Source organism: Ochotona princeps, chromosome 12 (assembly GCF_030435755.1).
Source record: "Ochotona princeps isolate mOchPri1 chromosome 12, mOchPri1.hap1, whole genome shotgun sequence".
Taxonomy (NCBI): Eukaryota; Metazoa; Chordata; class Mammalia; order Lagomorpha; family Ochotonidae; genus Ochotona; species Ochotona princeps.
In genome coordinates, this window is record NC_080843.1 from 7695924 (window position 1) to 7712642 (window position 16719).

Genomic DNA, 16719 nt, shown 5'->3' on the forward strand with positions numbered 1-16719 from the left:
CTGTGACCATCACAGCATTTCATTCAAGGAGCTAGAAAGAGAACTCTCAAAAAAGTTTGTCTATTGTCCATCAGAAGGTGATCTTGAAAGCAAGTGGGCTTTTAAAATTATCTGCCTTAGAGTGGGTCAGAGTTCCACTGATGTGTTAGCTTCATGAGCACATCTCAGAAAAATGTTGACAGGGATTGAGAGCTTTGTTGTGGTCCATTAGTGACCTTGTTACATGTTCTGCCATCTCGAAGTTACAGAGTAGGTGTGATTAAAAAGTATTTAAATTGATCTTTCATGGCTATGACCTTAGTAATGATCTCGATTCACCTACAGCTACAGAATTTCAAGTCTCACAATAAGAGTATAAACTGAAAATTCACAGATATAGATATATATGGATTAAGATGTTAGTATAGATTGGTGGGTATTTACACATACAATGTTAGTATTTCCTACAGAAAACTTGGAATCTGGGATTTGGAAATTTGAAAGTGTCTACTGTGGAAGAATTGTAATTTACTTCTTCCTTTCTGTAGCTAGTGTTCTCAGCCATGTGGCTTTGGCATATCATTTCTTATCCAAGAGCAGAGAAAGTACACCTTTCAGGGTTTCGTGTATAGAAGCATTGGCTGGAGTTTCACTTGTGCATAGAATTGCCTGCAGGTGGTCTTCAGCCTTCCCTCCCCTTAGCCGCAACCCTCCAAACCCATGATCTCACACGAAATATCCTCAGAAAATACTCTAGACTTTCTCCCAGGAGGATTTCCCACTGCAGGGACTGCCCCTGTCCATTCCATCCACCTGTCTGTAACTCAGCGCACATCTCACTCCTGCTCTGAACCCTCCCACTGAGGCCTGGCTCAGAAGGACCAGTTCCACCCCACCACTTTTTGTTTAGCTGTAAAGCACAACCATCTTCTTTGGCCCATGACATCATGTGAGTTTTTAATAATTGTTGTTGATTTGTTTTATATTTGATCCAACTTGATGTTTCTGTGAATATCTTCCAGAAGAAAACATTTCTTCTTTAGCAGATTTATATCTTAAGGTCATCTTTTGCATAGTGTTGGAATTAAATTAAGAGTTTTTAATTGATTTTCATACACATATTGGAGTATTGAATTGGGATTTGAAAGCAGTTACAATCCTTATCTTCAGCAAAACTGTATTATAAAACAAAAGGAAAAACAGGAATGAGAATACCCATAAACAAATGGCATTCTGCACTTAGTATATTAAATGTTTGCTTTTTCGTTTTCTGTTGCTCATTAAAACCAGCCTTTACCCAGGGAGACCTGCACACCTTCCATACACTGGCCTTCTGTGCAACTTGGATCTTCATTGGTCTCCCTGATTCTCCAAGGCTCTGTGACTTTTTACTAGGGGGCTGTTCAGGATCTACCGCATACAAATCAGAAAGCCTTGTGAGTAAAAGGAACTTCACACCCTGAACAGAGACAGAAGAGATGAATGTGAAAGTATAGAGGCTCCTGGAGCTAAGATGTTTAGAAGTTACTGATGCTGCTTCTAAGACACGGTGCCAAGATGTGGTGTTTGGGTTGTGCTTTTTTCTAGCATATTCTGCCTTTTTTAGAAGTTAAGTGTGTGGGTCTGATGTCAAACCTATCAAACACAGATTCAGTTGAAGCCAAGTAGACTTTGGGCTTAAATGTGCACTTAAACAGGTAGAGCAGAGCAAACACCTGTTTCTATACCAGTCCTTCACTTATCTTCCCACCTTCTGCATTGTGCTCCTAAAGAGCAAAACTCCTTAGCTTCGCAAATCCATACGGTTAGGAAGAGACTTTAAGTTAAATTTAAATCAAAGTGGAATATCAAAAAAAATCAAAATTTGTTACAAATTGAATACAAATTTTCTCCCAAATTGCAGCAGCTCTAACTCCCATTAAAACGGGCCTGGGTGGGGCAGGCAGTTGGCCTACTGGTTGGGACATTGGTGAAGATACTCAAATCCCACATTTGGAGTAGTTGCGTTGGAATCTACTCCTAACTCCAGCTGCCTGCAGTTCAGATTCTTGCAGGCAGCAGGGTTGGCTCCAGTGTTTGGATTACTGCCATCCCATGAGAAGGGCGTGTTGCCTCACTGGCTCCCAGCTGTTGGCCTGATCCAGTCCTAGCTGCTGTAGGCATTTTGGAAGTGAAGCATCGCATGGGCTCTTTGTCTATCTCTGTCTCTCAGTAACTACGTATGGTTTTTAAAAAACAGAACTAGCCTGTCCTCAGCTCTACATATTACTGTTTGATACATTAAAGTTATCAACTTACTGTCAAACTTTCAACTGATGTAGATTTCTGTATTTTTACATGTTTGCTCTAAAAGACAAGGTCTGTTTTCCATTCAAGATTGAGTAAGAAATAGTTTTCCATTTCTCCTTCCCACTTCTTTTTTCTCTGTCCTCTCTTCCTCGCTGCTTTATCATTGATGGCCCAGTCTCTAGGAAGAGGGAAAGGACAGAGCGTGTGTAACTTCACTGTGCATGTGGTCAAGGCTGAGGAGTTCAGGAGGCAAATGACTAAATGGGTCCTTTTTATTAAGATAATGTGCTTCTGCTGTTTAAATGAAACTTGCATTATCTCATGTTGTGTGGTTTGCATCTTCAGGCAAGTGTTTTCTTCCAAGCAAGGCTTGAGAGAGAGCCTGTATTCAGCAACTCCTTGATCCGATGACCATCCAGCATTTTAAACCCCAGGGGAACCGAGATCTTGTGGGACTGACAGCTAGTTGTGTTGGAAATTTCCTATACAGATTGACTCATTCATTCACATACTAATCATTTATTTCTCAAGTCCTGACTGTATGGCAGGCTCTGCACTTGGCTTTTGCGAGCTACCAGGGACCAAAGAGCAAGCAAGAGTCACGACCTTTATTTTTTATCCAATTTTGGTGCCATGCTACTTACTTGTCATAACTATCTTCTGAAGCAGCAGTAACTGATTCCACTCTTTATACCAACTACAGGTACCTGGAAATGCTTTTCACCTGTTTTATTTCAAGTTCTCCCCCTGCTCCTGGTATCAGTCAGTGTCCTCTGATCTCCCTTTGTCTCTTCTTCCAGCGGTCACCCTGTGTCACTGAGTGTGAGAACGCTCCATTGTCTTCGCAGAGCAGGGAGAGCTCAGGGGCAACTGATTGTTACCTTTTGGATTACTGCCCTTTTGGATTACTGTGGTGCTCCTGGGCAAGTTTCACAGTGATATTTGCCTCAATTTACTCATCTGTAAAGTAAGGATAATAATACTACTTATTTCAATAGGTTGCTATGCAAATTAAACAAGTGGATAAAGATTAACTGTTCAGAGTAGATTCCAATAAAAAAGTGTGTGCTTAGGAAATGATGGCTATTAGTCTCATTGCTGTTGTGATTAGTTTAGGGCATTACCTTTTTCATTTTGGCAGTCGCACTGTGTTAGGACCTACACTGTACTCTTGGCTTATTGATGTTTGACTCAAATGATAGTAATTTAATCTGGCTATAAATTCTTCTTTGCCCCTAGGAAACAGCCTGGAAAAAGAGAGATGCTCCAAAGATGTCTGCTAAATGAAAAAAATAAGAATATTTTGTTTTGAAAACGCACTGAAACAGAACATGGAAAAGATTTCTCATTTCCCATTGTGGAATGTTGAATCTTAGCAATTGATACAGTATCATGGATGTGTTGGGCAAATTGCTATGAACTGTCATTCATTCTGAGCCTTAGTAAATAGAAATGGTGGAGAGATGTGACTCCCTAACAATAAAATCTGCTGAAGTTCTGCTTTTTGAAATAGGCATATGCCTGACCACAACCAAACTCTAAATTCAAGAACAGATTCTACATCAATCTTCATGAAACCCTCACATCGATTACTAACTTTTTCATGACCCCGCAGTTGAACATATCCACGTGTACTTTGATGAACAGGTGTCTGCATGTCTTTTGTGTTCTCTCTTCCTTAGCCTGCTGCTCTGGGGATCCTGTAGGAAATGGCATTGGTTAATAACAAAGTTTCTGTTGTTTTCATCTCTCCCTGGAAACAACTGGCAGGCAAATGTCTGGAGGAAACCTTAGATATCAGAGCTCAGAAGCCTGAACCTCCTGCAAAGCACACACATTTAAGAAGTAATTCTGAGTACTATGGCCAGGTGGTTGGACAGCTAGCTCTCGCTCCTGAGAGCAGGTCTCTCACGTAGTAGGTGCTATATATGAACAAGCAAAATTAATTCTGTACCCACTCAGCTACTCTTTTGGAAACACATTAACTCTGAAGAATATATTAATCAACCAGTTCTTATCATCTGTAATTTTCTTAAATTCTCCTACATTCTGGTACTGCTCATTTTCCTGGTATAATACATTAGTAGAAATGCTTGCTGGCTCTAAAGCAAATGTGTTCTAAGAAGTTAAAAATCTCCTTTCACATGATTTTTTTTCCAAATTCCTGGTTTACTGCTCTATACTTTTTCTTAAAGAAAAACGGAATAAAACTGCCTATCTGACTTTTATGATTAACACAGTCCTGAATGCAATATAACTTTCAATGAGAGGCTTTTGATATTGACTTTTAGTAAGTAACAACGCAGGTTCATTACAATAGATGCTGCTGGGCCTTTGACATCATATTTTTTGTCATTCTGACACTATATTTCAGCCAGCGGAGTAACTAGAGAGTGAATTAAAATGCTGACATTGACCTTATTGGCTTTGAATATTCCATGAATGAGTCAAAGAGAAATTGTTCTTAAAATTCCTTCTATTTAGGGCATCTCATTCCTGGGTTCTGAAAGAAGTAAAATACGGTTGGTAGTGACTTAGCTGAATATATTAAGTATATGTGTTCAGTTTAGCATACAACATAGACTGTTCCCCAATATCCTGGTTGAATTTTCTACTTGTATTTTTGAGAATACATAGTTTGTAATAATCTTAAGTTTTTCTGTTTCCCCTTCAAGGCCTGTGTGTCTTTCCCTCATTTATAGTAGCTCTGTCAGTGGCTGCATAAACACATCAGCACACAGAGTTGACACACACTCAGGTTGAACTAACTCCTTTGTCCCCATAGTGTGATCCGCCATGTTCTTTGTCCCTAAATCTATCTTAGCTTATTATTGGATGGTATGTGGTTTTCTGTGCTTTAAGACATAATTTCAGAAGTTTGGCATGTGTACTTATACATATGTTAATAAATTCCCTACTTGTAGTCAGAACCGTAGTAGTGTGGTGAAAGTGTAGACGGTAACCAGCATCCCAAGCATTCGCTGGAGACCTTTTGTGCCACTTGCAAACCCATTCCCCTGTGCCTGTCTCTTCCCCAATTTCAATCACAGATCCTATCTTTTGTTATTATATTTTATTTTATAGACTATTTTATACATGGAATTACACAGGAGATATGCTCTTATTCAGCATTATCCTTTTTAATACATCCATTTAATACCATCAGTATAGTTCCTCCATGTACTTTGTTGAGTAGGTGCTTCATGATGTAGATGTATCATGCTTCATTTTTCCATTCAGCTGTTGAATGGACATTTAGTCTACTTGCTGTATTTGACTACAAGAGCTTCAATAAGCGTTCATGTACCTGGTTTTATGATGTTATATGCTTTTGTTCTATTGGACTGATGCCTAGAATTAGCATGGCATAGTCATGCTATGAGTTAATGTTGAACTTTTAAGAATCCACGAACTGGGGCCCAGCGGCGTGGTCTAGCAGCTGAAGTCCTCGCCTTGAACGCGGCCCAGGATCCCATATGGGCGCCGCTTCTAATCCTGGCAACTCCATTTCCCATCCAACTCCCTGCTTGTGGTCTGGGAAAGCAGTTGAGGACGGCCCAAAGCTTTGGGACCCTGCACCCGCGTGGGAGACCTGGAAGAGGTTCCTGGTTCCCGGCTTTTGATCAGCGCAGCATTGGCTGTTGCGCTCACTTGGGGAGTGAAACATCGGACGGAAGATCTTCCTCTCTGTTTCTCCTCCTCTCTGTATATCTGACTTTGCAATAAAAATAAATAAATCTTAAAAAAAAAAGAATCCACAAACTGTCTTCTTAAATTTCTATCATCCAAAAATGAGAGTTCCCTTTTATCTCTGTTTGTACCAACAGTCAGTGTAATAGTTCTTCTTACAGTTTAATTTTGATAAAATCTATAAAAAATTTTATAAGCATAAATTTATGATCTTAGTTTTCTAGAGACTAGTAGCACTGAATATCTTTTCCTGAACTCTTTTATAATCTGTATACAAATATATGCTCTGATCATGATTTTGCCCAACTGTTTGCACATTTATTTATTTATTTTTAAAGATTTTATTATTATTGGAAAGCCAGATATACAGAGAGGAGGAGAGACAGAGAGAAAGATCTTGCATCCGATGTTTCACTCCCCAAGTGAGCCTCAACGGGCCGTTACGCTCCATTCCGATGCCAGGAACCTGGAACCTCTTCCGGGTCTCCCACGCGGGTGCAGGGTCCCAAATCCTTGGGCCGTCCTCGACTGCTTTCCCAGGCCACAAGCAGGGAGCTGGATGGGAAGTGGAGCTGCCGGGATTAGAACCGGCACCCATATGGGATCCCGGGGCTTTCAAGGCGAGGACTTTAGCCGCTAGGCCACGCCGCCGGGCCTTGCACATTTATTTTATTGTAACCTTTTTATTTCCCTTTTATTGAGTTTAGAATATATATCTGTTATTATATACTTTCAGCCAGTGGCAAAATACACAACTATCTTCACCCCTTCTCTGGCTTGGATCCTCTGTATGTTCTGAAAAGAAGTTTTGAATTGTGAATCTCAGTATATCTGTTCTTTCTTCAGGGGGGTCATACTTTCGGTGTTCCATGTAAGAACAGCTTAGGCTATATCCCAACATGATCCTGTTGTGAAAATGTAGGGTACACTGCTTGAGCATTCCTAAGAAATCTAAGATGATCTCAGCAGAGCATTAAACCAAGTGTGGTCTACTGATACACGATGTGCTTAGTGTATTTCCAATTTGTTGCTCCTGATAATTTGATTTTATGTCATTCATTTTACTTTAACCCATGTTACACATTTGAGTTTTACATTGTCATTAGCTTTGTTTAAAAAAGCCAATTCTTGGGATGCTTATTGTGGCACAGTGTGTTAAGCACACTGCATCCCATGTCAAAGACACTGAGATAGATAGACTGACCTGTACCTCCAGACCTGCTTCCTGCTGACATATACCCTGGATGGAAGAAGAGAGTCCCCGCCACGTAAGGACTAAGATGACACTCCGGGCTCCCGGTTTCAGCCCGACCCGACTCTGGCTTTTGTGAACATTGAAGCATAAGCTCTCTCTCACTCTCACTTGTTCTCTCATTGTCTTTATGTTTTTCAGATGAATTAAATAAATACACAATTAAAAAATAAGAATCTGGCACAACACATGATAAGGAAAGACTTTTCTAGTTATAATAATTATTCATCATAATGGCTGAACACATTCCAAATGCTCCTTAGAATAATACTTTTTGAGCTTAAATATGCACAGAGATTCTCTATATTATATTTTGTAAGTAGGTAATAAATATGAATTAATATTGAATTTATGTGATTTTAATTGAAATGCATAAAAGAATGGTTCAGTGTACTTGCTTATTTTATTTCACAGTCATTCATTTTGTGAATGATGATTAAAGATGGAACAACAAATTTGATATTTATGTTGCTTTATCCACTTCCGGCTTGTGTTGGGGACTACCAGAGTTGTCCTATGTCTGTAAGTGGTGGGGTCCTGAAACCAGAGTGTCATTGGGAGAGAGTATTGGGGCAGGGAGATGTTCTTTTCTAACTGAGCTCTGGTGATTTGTTCCTTGTGGAGCTTCTTAATACCAGATGTTGAGAAAAATGCTAAGAGTTTGACTCTAAAGCCTAGAGACAGCTCTGTGAGATCAGCCTCTTAGCAGCCCTATTCCTACCCTCTGCCTGTCCTTCAATTATCTGCACAAACGTTATTCTCCAAAGGGGCTTCACACAGCTATTTTTCCAACATGTTTTACCCAGAGAGAATTTTTGGCTATACTTTGGGGGAAAAGATTAAGATATTTTCCAACTCATAAATGAGATTTAAAAATGCATTTTGTCTTAAAAGTCATTTGGGTCTTCAGTATAGCTTCTTTTAAAAACACACAGGGAATTCATGTCAATAAATGTTTTTTTTTTCTTTTTTTCTGTGAAAATTACAGTGATAGACTAATGTAACAGGCCATGCACATTACCAAAGGATTTATTCAGGGTTTTTAAGGAAGAAAGACATGTAAAACCACTGACAAGGTCAGTTGACAAGAATTCTTGTAATGGACTTGTTTCCCTCTCTGAAGAGACAGTGCAGGGGCAGAAAGGCGTAATAGTTTCCATCTTCCATCATAAGGCTCATGACTGACGCTCCTACTGCACAGCACAGGTTGGCCAGATAAAGCATAACAGAAATCATTTAATCAATGTTTAATGTGACACTATCATATTCATAGTTGATGAGGTCAGCCTAACAGGTGAAAAAACAGAAGTTAAAAATAGAATGGTATTTACTAGAGGCTGGGGAAGAAAGAGAGGAAGGGGTAGGAATGATTAATAAATATTAAGTTATAATCAGGGAGAAATAAAATGTTCCGTGGTGCTATTTACTCAATAGGGTGTTGATAGATAATATGTATTATTTCACTCTAAACAAGAGAAAAATCCAAATATAGAGATTTGAATGTTTTTATCATAAGAAATGTTAATGTGGAAGAGGTTAATTACCCCAAGAGGACTTTATACATTGTGCATATGCTTTAAAACTTCATACAGAATCCTATAAATTTGCGCAATTTGTGTGTGTTAAATATTTATCAAAGGAAAATAGAATCCTACATAACATGGGATCTTCAGAAATGAAAACCAGTAGGTTTGGCAAAGATGGAACAGCTGTGTGAACGTGGGATTGGCAAAACATGTGACTAATTGTGATGACCTGAAGGGGAGCCCAGAAGGCCTGTGTGTGGCGAATTCTCCTGGCTTCTCTGTGTAACTCCTTCCTCCTGGCTATGGGGAAGGCTCCTCTGGAATGAGCGTCTGCAAAAAGAAGAGGGCGACCTTACTAGTGTCATGGCTTGCTCTGGGGAGATGGGTTCTGATTTCTGTGACTGGCATTGGATTGGAGAAAAGGAACATTAAGCATTAGTTCTGACGACTTGTTCTGAGGCAGGAGACTGGAGGGCAGGGGATGGTCAGAGATTCTTAGCTTCAGAAGTCTCCTCACTGCTATTTAATTCAAGTACTGAGCAGGCCAGACTGCTGTACTGTGGGGTATTACATTCTGATCCCCAATAATGCCAAGCTCTTTGAGAGCAGGACATGTTTTTGTGCAAGCTAATGTCCCTTGTACCTGTAAGCACAGCAGAGGAGGGGTGGAAAGGCCATTGTCGGCAGTGGAACACAGGTCGGATGGCTTACACCATCACTCTGAAGGGCTGGAGTGAGGTTCCTGAAATGACAAAGTTCTCAAGGTGCATTGGATCAATTCCTGGACAAAATTAAATCTCATTGTAAGTGATAAGCACAACCATACAGAAAACTGTCAGATGCTGTTTGTTGTAGTTGTCATCTTCCTTGATATCCCTAACCCACCGTCCTCCTTCCATGCTTTGGAAGACTTCCTAGGCATGGTTTATTTTTATGGTTGGATTATATGGTAATTTATAGCTTTGGGCAAATTATTCACAATACTATTTTCTACTCCTAGGAGTGCCAAAATCTAATTCGATCTGCCACTTTTTTTTTTTTTTACAAAAATATATATTCCAAAAGTTGTTTTTAACCTGTGAAAAATGTGTGATTTTCCATAGCTCATAGAAGAGAGACATCTAAGACTTTACATTAGTAATCCATTAGTACCAAGATTTGGGTCTACAGAAACTCTGAGATATGCATCCGTCAGTGTGTTTGGTTTATTAAAGCATATGTCATATTGCCCATATTCCAACATAAGTAGTTATTTTGTCTGTGTATGTTTTTTGAGGGATTATCCAATCTTCTTTTTTAGTTTCCATATTGCCTGAAAACAATTTATGTTAGTGATTGATTTAATTGAACCCACTTCTGAGCGTAATTGTTTTAATTAAGAACGCCTGGTATTTTTCCCTCTATTTGAGGACAGTTGAACTGATTTGCATTTCTTTCAGTTCTGAGTTTGAAGGGTACCATGTTATGAAACATCTTTTATTTGATATGCATTCACATTAGTTTTCATTATTTCTGCTTTAATTACTATCTTAGAGCAGAGTTAGCAGAGAGTTTTATGCAAGAAGCATCTTCAAAGCTTTTTCGTTAAAATGAGCAGGCACAGTAAATAGAAAACAAAAAAACATAACAAGAGGGGGGGAGGAATTAAATATAGAAGAGAAACTAAGTCTTCATGTTTTCTTAACCAGAATAAATATTGTAAAGATTTGGGTGTTTAGCAAAGAATAAAGATCTCTAATTATGCACCGAAACAGCATTCCCAGCATTTTCCATGGCTAGCTAACCTGGAGGTATAGGACCTCAGACATTTTTAGCTAGTTCTGTTCTGAATTCAGAATCTGAGTGTAGGAGTGGGAACCTATCCCTACTGAAACAGACATGTTTGTTCTTGTGGGTTTCACATGGTACGTTACTAGAAGAGTATCACAAGCTTGTTTATCTTATCAATTTAATGAAAAAACTGAGCGTGCAACTTCAGACTAAGTGTGTTTCATTTATGTAGTAATTTCACTGTTTTCTCTCCTAAGTTATAAAATGGACAGTAAGGCTGGGATTCTCCTTTATCAAGTAGATAGATTTCAGAATGCAATACCATTTTAAAAATCCTTTGGCTGTGAGTTAATATTGTATAAGATAGACCATTTGTTATTGTGTTTTCTGTTTGCTTTTAATAACATAATCCGCATAGGAGAAGATGCCATCGGTTTGGTTTTTAGGATAGGTTTTAGGTTTTAGGGTTCAAAGAAGGGGAGGAGGCAACTAGTTAAAGAACACTCGATTTTAGGGAGGACAGAATGGGAGGAGTAATGATGGGGAGTCAGGTGGGTCCTGTCTAGACAGAGGACAGAGGCTTTGAAATGAGGCCTCATTGGATCTAAGCTGCAGACAGAGCCCCTTATAAAGGGACTGGGGGGTGCAGAATGCCTGAGGAACCCTGATAAGCTGGGTGGGGGAGCTGCAGGGCAGCTTCTTGGGACACTACACAGTGAATTGTCTTAGCAGCTTGTTATGTCCGTAGGTCCAGGGCATTTCAGAGCAATAGATATTCCCCTAACCTTTAGATGAACTGGCTGCATCCAGTTGCCCCAGGCCTGGGCCTTCAAGCCCATTGGTGTAACAGTATCTTTGCCATTTTCCTGACAATTGTTTTTACAAACAATTTTAGGGTTCCCTGAAATCCATATGTATCCTGTGGGATTTTCATCCTTTCAGTGATCATAACTTTAGCTATTTTGGACTCATACAACTTGTGGATTTACTTCACCAATTCTGTGTAAAATAATGAGCAAGCTTATTGCCCTTCTCAATTGGGGGCAGGGGAAGGAGATGTTCCAGCATTGTATCTTCACAAACTATGGCGTCATGTCATGCACTCTGCACAGTCCTTGTGCATTCGTTGGAAGTTCTTGCTCTGAGCCCTGTCCATTCTGGCAGTCAGGCTTTTTTGGTCTCTTATGGGAGGTTGTTGCCAGTGTCAGGTGACATTTGAAAGCCCAGCACACCGCATGCTATATTTGAGATTTGTACAAAATACAAAAGTGGGGTTGGTGCCTCCTCTTCACAGGAGAACTAGAAGTATAGTCATTGCTTGCTAGCATAAAACTAAGTGCCTTTTGGCCCCAGCGCAGTGGCCTAGCCCAGTGGCTAACGTCCTCACCTTGCACATGCCAAAATCCCATATGGGTGCCGGTTCTAAGCCCAGCAGCTCCTCTTTCCATCCAGCTCCCTGCTTGTGACCTGGGAAATCAGTTGAGGATGGCCCAACGCCTTGGGAGCCTGCACCTGTGTGGGAGACCTGGAGGAGGCTCTGGGCTCCTGGCTTTGGATCAGCGCAGCTCCGGCCATTGTGGCAGCTTGGGAAGTGAATCATTGGACGGAAGATCTTCCTCTCTGTCTATCTTCCTCTCTGTATATCTAATTTTCGAATAAAAATAAAATAAATATTTTTTAAGAAGCCCGAGTGCCTTTTTTTCCCTTAATTGTATACTTTTTTCTTATCCACTAATTATTTGAAAGAGTGACTGAGTTGATATTGATTATACTTTCAATGGCCAGCTTTGTTAGTAATCAAGGGTTATAGTGAAGGTTTTGTAGACAGGTAACTGAGCACAAAGATTAATACATGGAATCCTTGAAACTTTGGGTTAATAAAGAACAGAGGTATATGTTTTAGGTTATTTGCATAAATAATTACAATTTTATTTGGAAGTAGATATGACATTGTCAATCTTGTCAAAGGGATACATAGATTTTATTAAATTTCTGCATTTCACTTTACTACTGTCCTGCTTTTATTATAGAAGATTTTGCAGAGAAGAATGTTGAAGATGAATCCTCCAATTGCCATCCAAATAGTGAATTCTGCCCTGTGTTTTCTGCCTATAGATTGCACACTGACGTTACATTATCATGCTGAAGTTGTAAACATTTATATTACACAAAGCTCTGTACATCTAGTTTTTATGTTTAAGTAGGTCTGGAAAGCACAACAAAGTGGATAAAGTTCTGGTTATTTCCAATATTAATTGCCATCTTTGGTTTTTTGTTTCGTGTTATTGTTTCAGTTTTCATATTCATCAGAAAAATACAAAAGCATTGATTATTTTGCCACTTTCTTGTCAGTATTTAGCCAACAAGTGTTCAATGCACAAATTCTAGTCATCTAAACCCCGGTCACCTACTTCCAACTTGATTGAACTCCCAGTCCAGCTTGTAAGCAGATATGTAAAATTGTAATCATAAAGCCCAAACAAAATATTAGCCTGTTTAATGTCGGTGTCCAATGCAGCTTGTACTATTTTCTTGTTTTAAATGTATGAAACGTGTTTCAAAGTTAATTTTGATGTTTAGAAATGAATCACATCTGTGGTGAGTGTTGCCTTGAATGTGCCAAGCAAGAATCTGACCTCTTTTGAGGTGTTTGCTGTGTGTCCCTGAGAAAGCCGAGTGTTGGTGGAGGCCGACGTGGGGCGGAGGGAGACAGCCAGGCAAGGGCTGTGCACATGAGGGTGCGCCTGCACAGGTGAGCAAGCAGAAGTTTTACTCAGGTGAATGTGCTTGAGACAAGTAATGGGAGCAGATCACTGAAGCCTTTATAAGCAGGAAACAGGGCTCCAGGAGGCCTCAGTCAGCAAGCCAAGCAGAGAAGATGGAGCCCTGCTGTGGTGGGCTGTCTGTGCAGTTTACAGGCCGTGAGAATTTGCCACGTTTCTGGGTCAGAGGCACTGGAAAAGACACACTGCACTGAGAAGATCACCTAGCAGAGGTAACGAGGATGGGGCAGGGGCGCTGGATTGCTGCTCGTTGCGCAAAGGGGGAGAACAGTGCGAGATGTGGGGAAGAAACATTTAGAGGAGCTGGCCAGTTTGCTAGGTGCAAAAAGAAGCAGACAAGCCACGTGTTGCTCTTGTGGGACTAATTCTGTCCATCAGGAGTAGAAGTAGTTTTGGAGTGGTAGAGACAGGAGAAAGAAAGTAAAAAGTGGCGCTGGAGAAGGTTGTCCCCAGCAGTGGTGAAGTTGCGCTTTTGCTAGGGCTCTCAGGCAGATATTTGTTGGAAATGTGGCTGGTGGCAATGTAGACTGGCTCTTGGAAGAGATTTTCAAGAACTGAGATGTTTTCCATTATTCATATCTTTGCTTTATTTTCCCGGTTCTGGTGGGAGTGTGCAGGCCTTTGGGTGGCACAGCTGTGGGTAATTGTGACACATTGGTTAATTTTGTTGTTTTAAAAGACTGGCTTGCATTTGACTAGGTTGTTAAGAGGTTTTACTTTGTTCAAAAGGCTACAGGGATGGCTTTTGTTCAGAAGTTATTTTGAAGGAGACAGTGACAGAGAAGGGGTATGATGGAGACAGAGATCTTCCACCGGCCAGTTCACTTCCCAAAAGTCCACAACAGTCAGGGCTGGGTTAGGTTGAAACTCGGAGGCAGGAACTTCACCCAGGGCCTTCCATAGCGTTAAGTACTCCCGTCCTTAGGCCACACCTGGTGCCTTCCAGGTGAATTAGATTGAAAGGAGAAATGGGCTTGATCCTGGCACTACTGCAGGACTCAATGCAGGTGACCCAAGCAGCAGAACACCATGTGTTACAATGCCCACCCCTGAGTACTCCTCTGTAAATGCTTTGTTCTGCTTAACTGTGCTCCCTTTGCTAAATTCACAGTTCTCTAGCTCCAGTTCCTATTGCTTAGGCCCCCCCAGGAGGGTGGTGAATTCGTCCTGGAAAGTTTTTAGAACCGTAGCTGGCACCCAAAAGAACACAAGTAGTGTTTTTATGATTTCTAAAATAAAAAAACAAAAACAAAAACAAAATATGACATTGGATAAGCTGAAGTCCATCTGGTTTTATTTCTTGTGATAGAGTTCCAAATCATGAGTTGCTGTGTGTCAGGTCTGAAGACAGGTGTGAGTGGCTGCTATCACTCAGGAGTGCGTCTGGAGAATTCAGTTCCAAAAGTCGCAGTATCTCAAATATAGACTGGCTTATGCGTGGATGATATGAAAGCATTGCAGACAAATTGTCAATCTTTGGAATACAGTATGTTTTCACAGCAGTCAAGAAGTCCCGCCCTCCCCGCCCCCACCACACGCACACACTTTAGTTTTCTGTCCACCTACTTCCAATGAAGAATAGAATTATGATCCAGCAGAACTGTTAATAGGACCTCAGCGCTCAGAGGGTTAATAACTCAAATCTCTCCCGATACAGACAAAATAAGACTCACTGCTGAACTTCTTTCTGAAAAAACAGATCTTAGAATTAGCTGTGAAGTTTTTATGCTAGAGACTAAGGGTGAGATAAAGCACAAGCCTAGTTACCACTAAGGTATTTTCAAACTCCTAGTCTTAAAAGCAGCTATATTTTAGTTTAGTCAGTCACTCTAAATGTTAGAATACAACTTTCTTTATTTCAGTCGTACTCACCAAGTTTGTATTAGTTGAAACATTAGAAATATGTTCGATGCTGTGATATTTATGTTTTATCCTCCCCAATTGCAAAACCATCTAAAACACTGTCTGCATAAAATAGTGTCACTTAAAAACTATTAATTTTTTGACATGCAGAGAAACACACATTGGTATGCATTTTGATTTCTCTGTGAAGAGTTTCTAATTTTTTGCATTGGTATGTTCTGTGTCCACCTATTTACAAGTCCTGGCTTTTCCTGTTGGTTCCGGGATGCTGGTTTTATCATCCAGCATGAGCTCCTGTTTTGACAGTATAATCACATTCGCATGTTCATTCAGCTCCTGAGAGAGCAGCCAGTTGCCATGGAGAGGATTAGAAGTCTAAGTTGTGAAATGGGGATGACCTTTGCAGAACGCATATGTAAATGTATTTCTAGAGAGAACAGCAGGCTCTTAGGAGGCAATCCCTAGCTACAGTGTGGCTCTTTTCCATGATGGGTGAAATGAGAAATCCATGGCACCTTGGCTTTGTTGCTGTCGGAAGGAACTGTCCGCTGCCTCGTTTGTTGTCCAAGAACCTGATTCTACATTGCATAATTTCCCTGTCCTTTTTAGTTAAATCGACAGTTTGGTCTACTCTATTTGTCTCATTTGTCCTGACTGTCGCCTCAGATTGGGCCCTGCGGCAGAGCTGTGCTGCCGTGCTCGGAAGTCCCGGTCCCTGTTCTTTCTCCCCTGTAGATGGAACCCAGACATCTTTGTGCTGCTGGGGGAGTTAGGAGGACCCTGTGGCTGTCTGGGTGGTGGTATCCAAGTTGTCACTTTCTTGGACATTATAAAATTAGAATGTTTGTATAAATCCTATTTTTAAACATGGGGTTTGTCATTTGGGTGATAGTTATTTCCTAAAGTACAAGGAAAACGTCTCAGAGCTTATAGCAGTGAGTTTCCTAGACAGAAGTTTGTAAAATGCTGTACTGCCATTCTGTGTGGTAACAGCATGCAATACTTTACAAGGTAACTGTTAAATAGCTGAATTAATTTGATAGGTTAAAGTGATAAATACATACATAAAATGTCAGTCCGTACAGCTGACTACCACATAGTCAGTATCTTCCAAGTAATAATAGCAGAGGAACCTGGAGCACATGAAGTAACAGGTGTCATGTCTGCAAAATGTTCTCTTCTGAAAAAAATTAAAGCAAAACTCTGCTGGTACATGGTGAGGCTCACGTGACTGTGTTTGCCTTTCAGATCCCCAGCTCAAGGGCATAGTGACCAGGTTATATTGCAGGCAAGGCTACTACTTGCAAATGCACCCCGATGGAGCTCTCGATGGGACCAAGGATGACAGCACCAACTCCAGTAAGTGCCACCACGCCACCCCCCACCCAGCACCTGTCACAGCAGGTGATGCGGGCACTGACACTGCAGTACACCTGTGCAATAAATCACCTTAGCACCACTAACCACTGAGATACGTGTTGGTACGTGCTTAAAACACAAGGGATAATTGTGACTAACCTCATTAGAAGTTAATCCTTTCAGCTTAAATGATCAGATTTGGAAAAAT

General features: G+C 40.5%; 1 protein-coding gene across 1 annotated transcript in view; it reads left to right on the forward strand.

The window, feature by feature from the left end:
• FGF14 (fibroblast growth factor 14) overlaps window positions 1-16719 on the forward strand; it is a 166079-nt gene that overhangs the window by 20658 nt on the left and 128702 nt on the right. The window contains exon 2 of the mRNA XM_004577368.2: window positions 16401-16511. Within this exon, the coding sequence (XP_004577425.1) occupies window positions 16401-16511 (111 nt within the window). The remainder of the gene's footprint in view (window positions 1-16400; window positions 16512-16719) is intronic.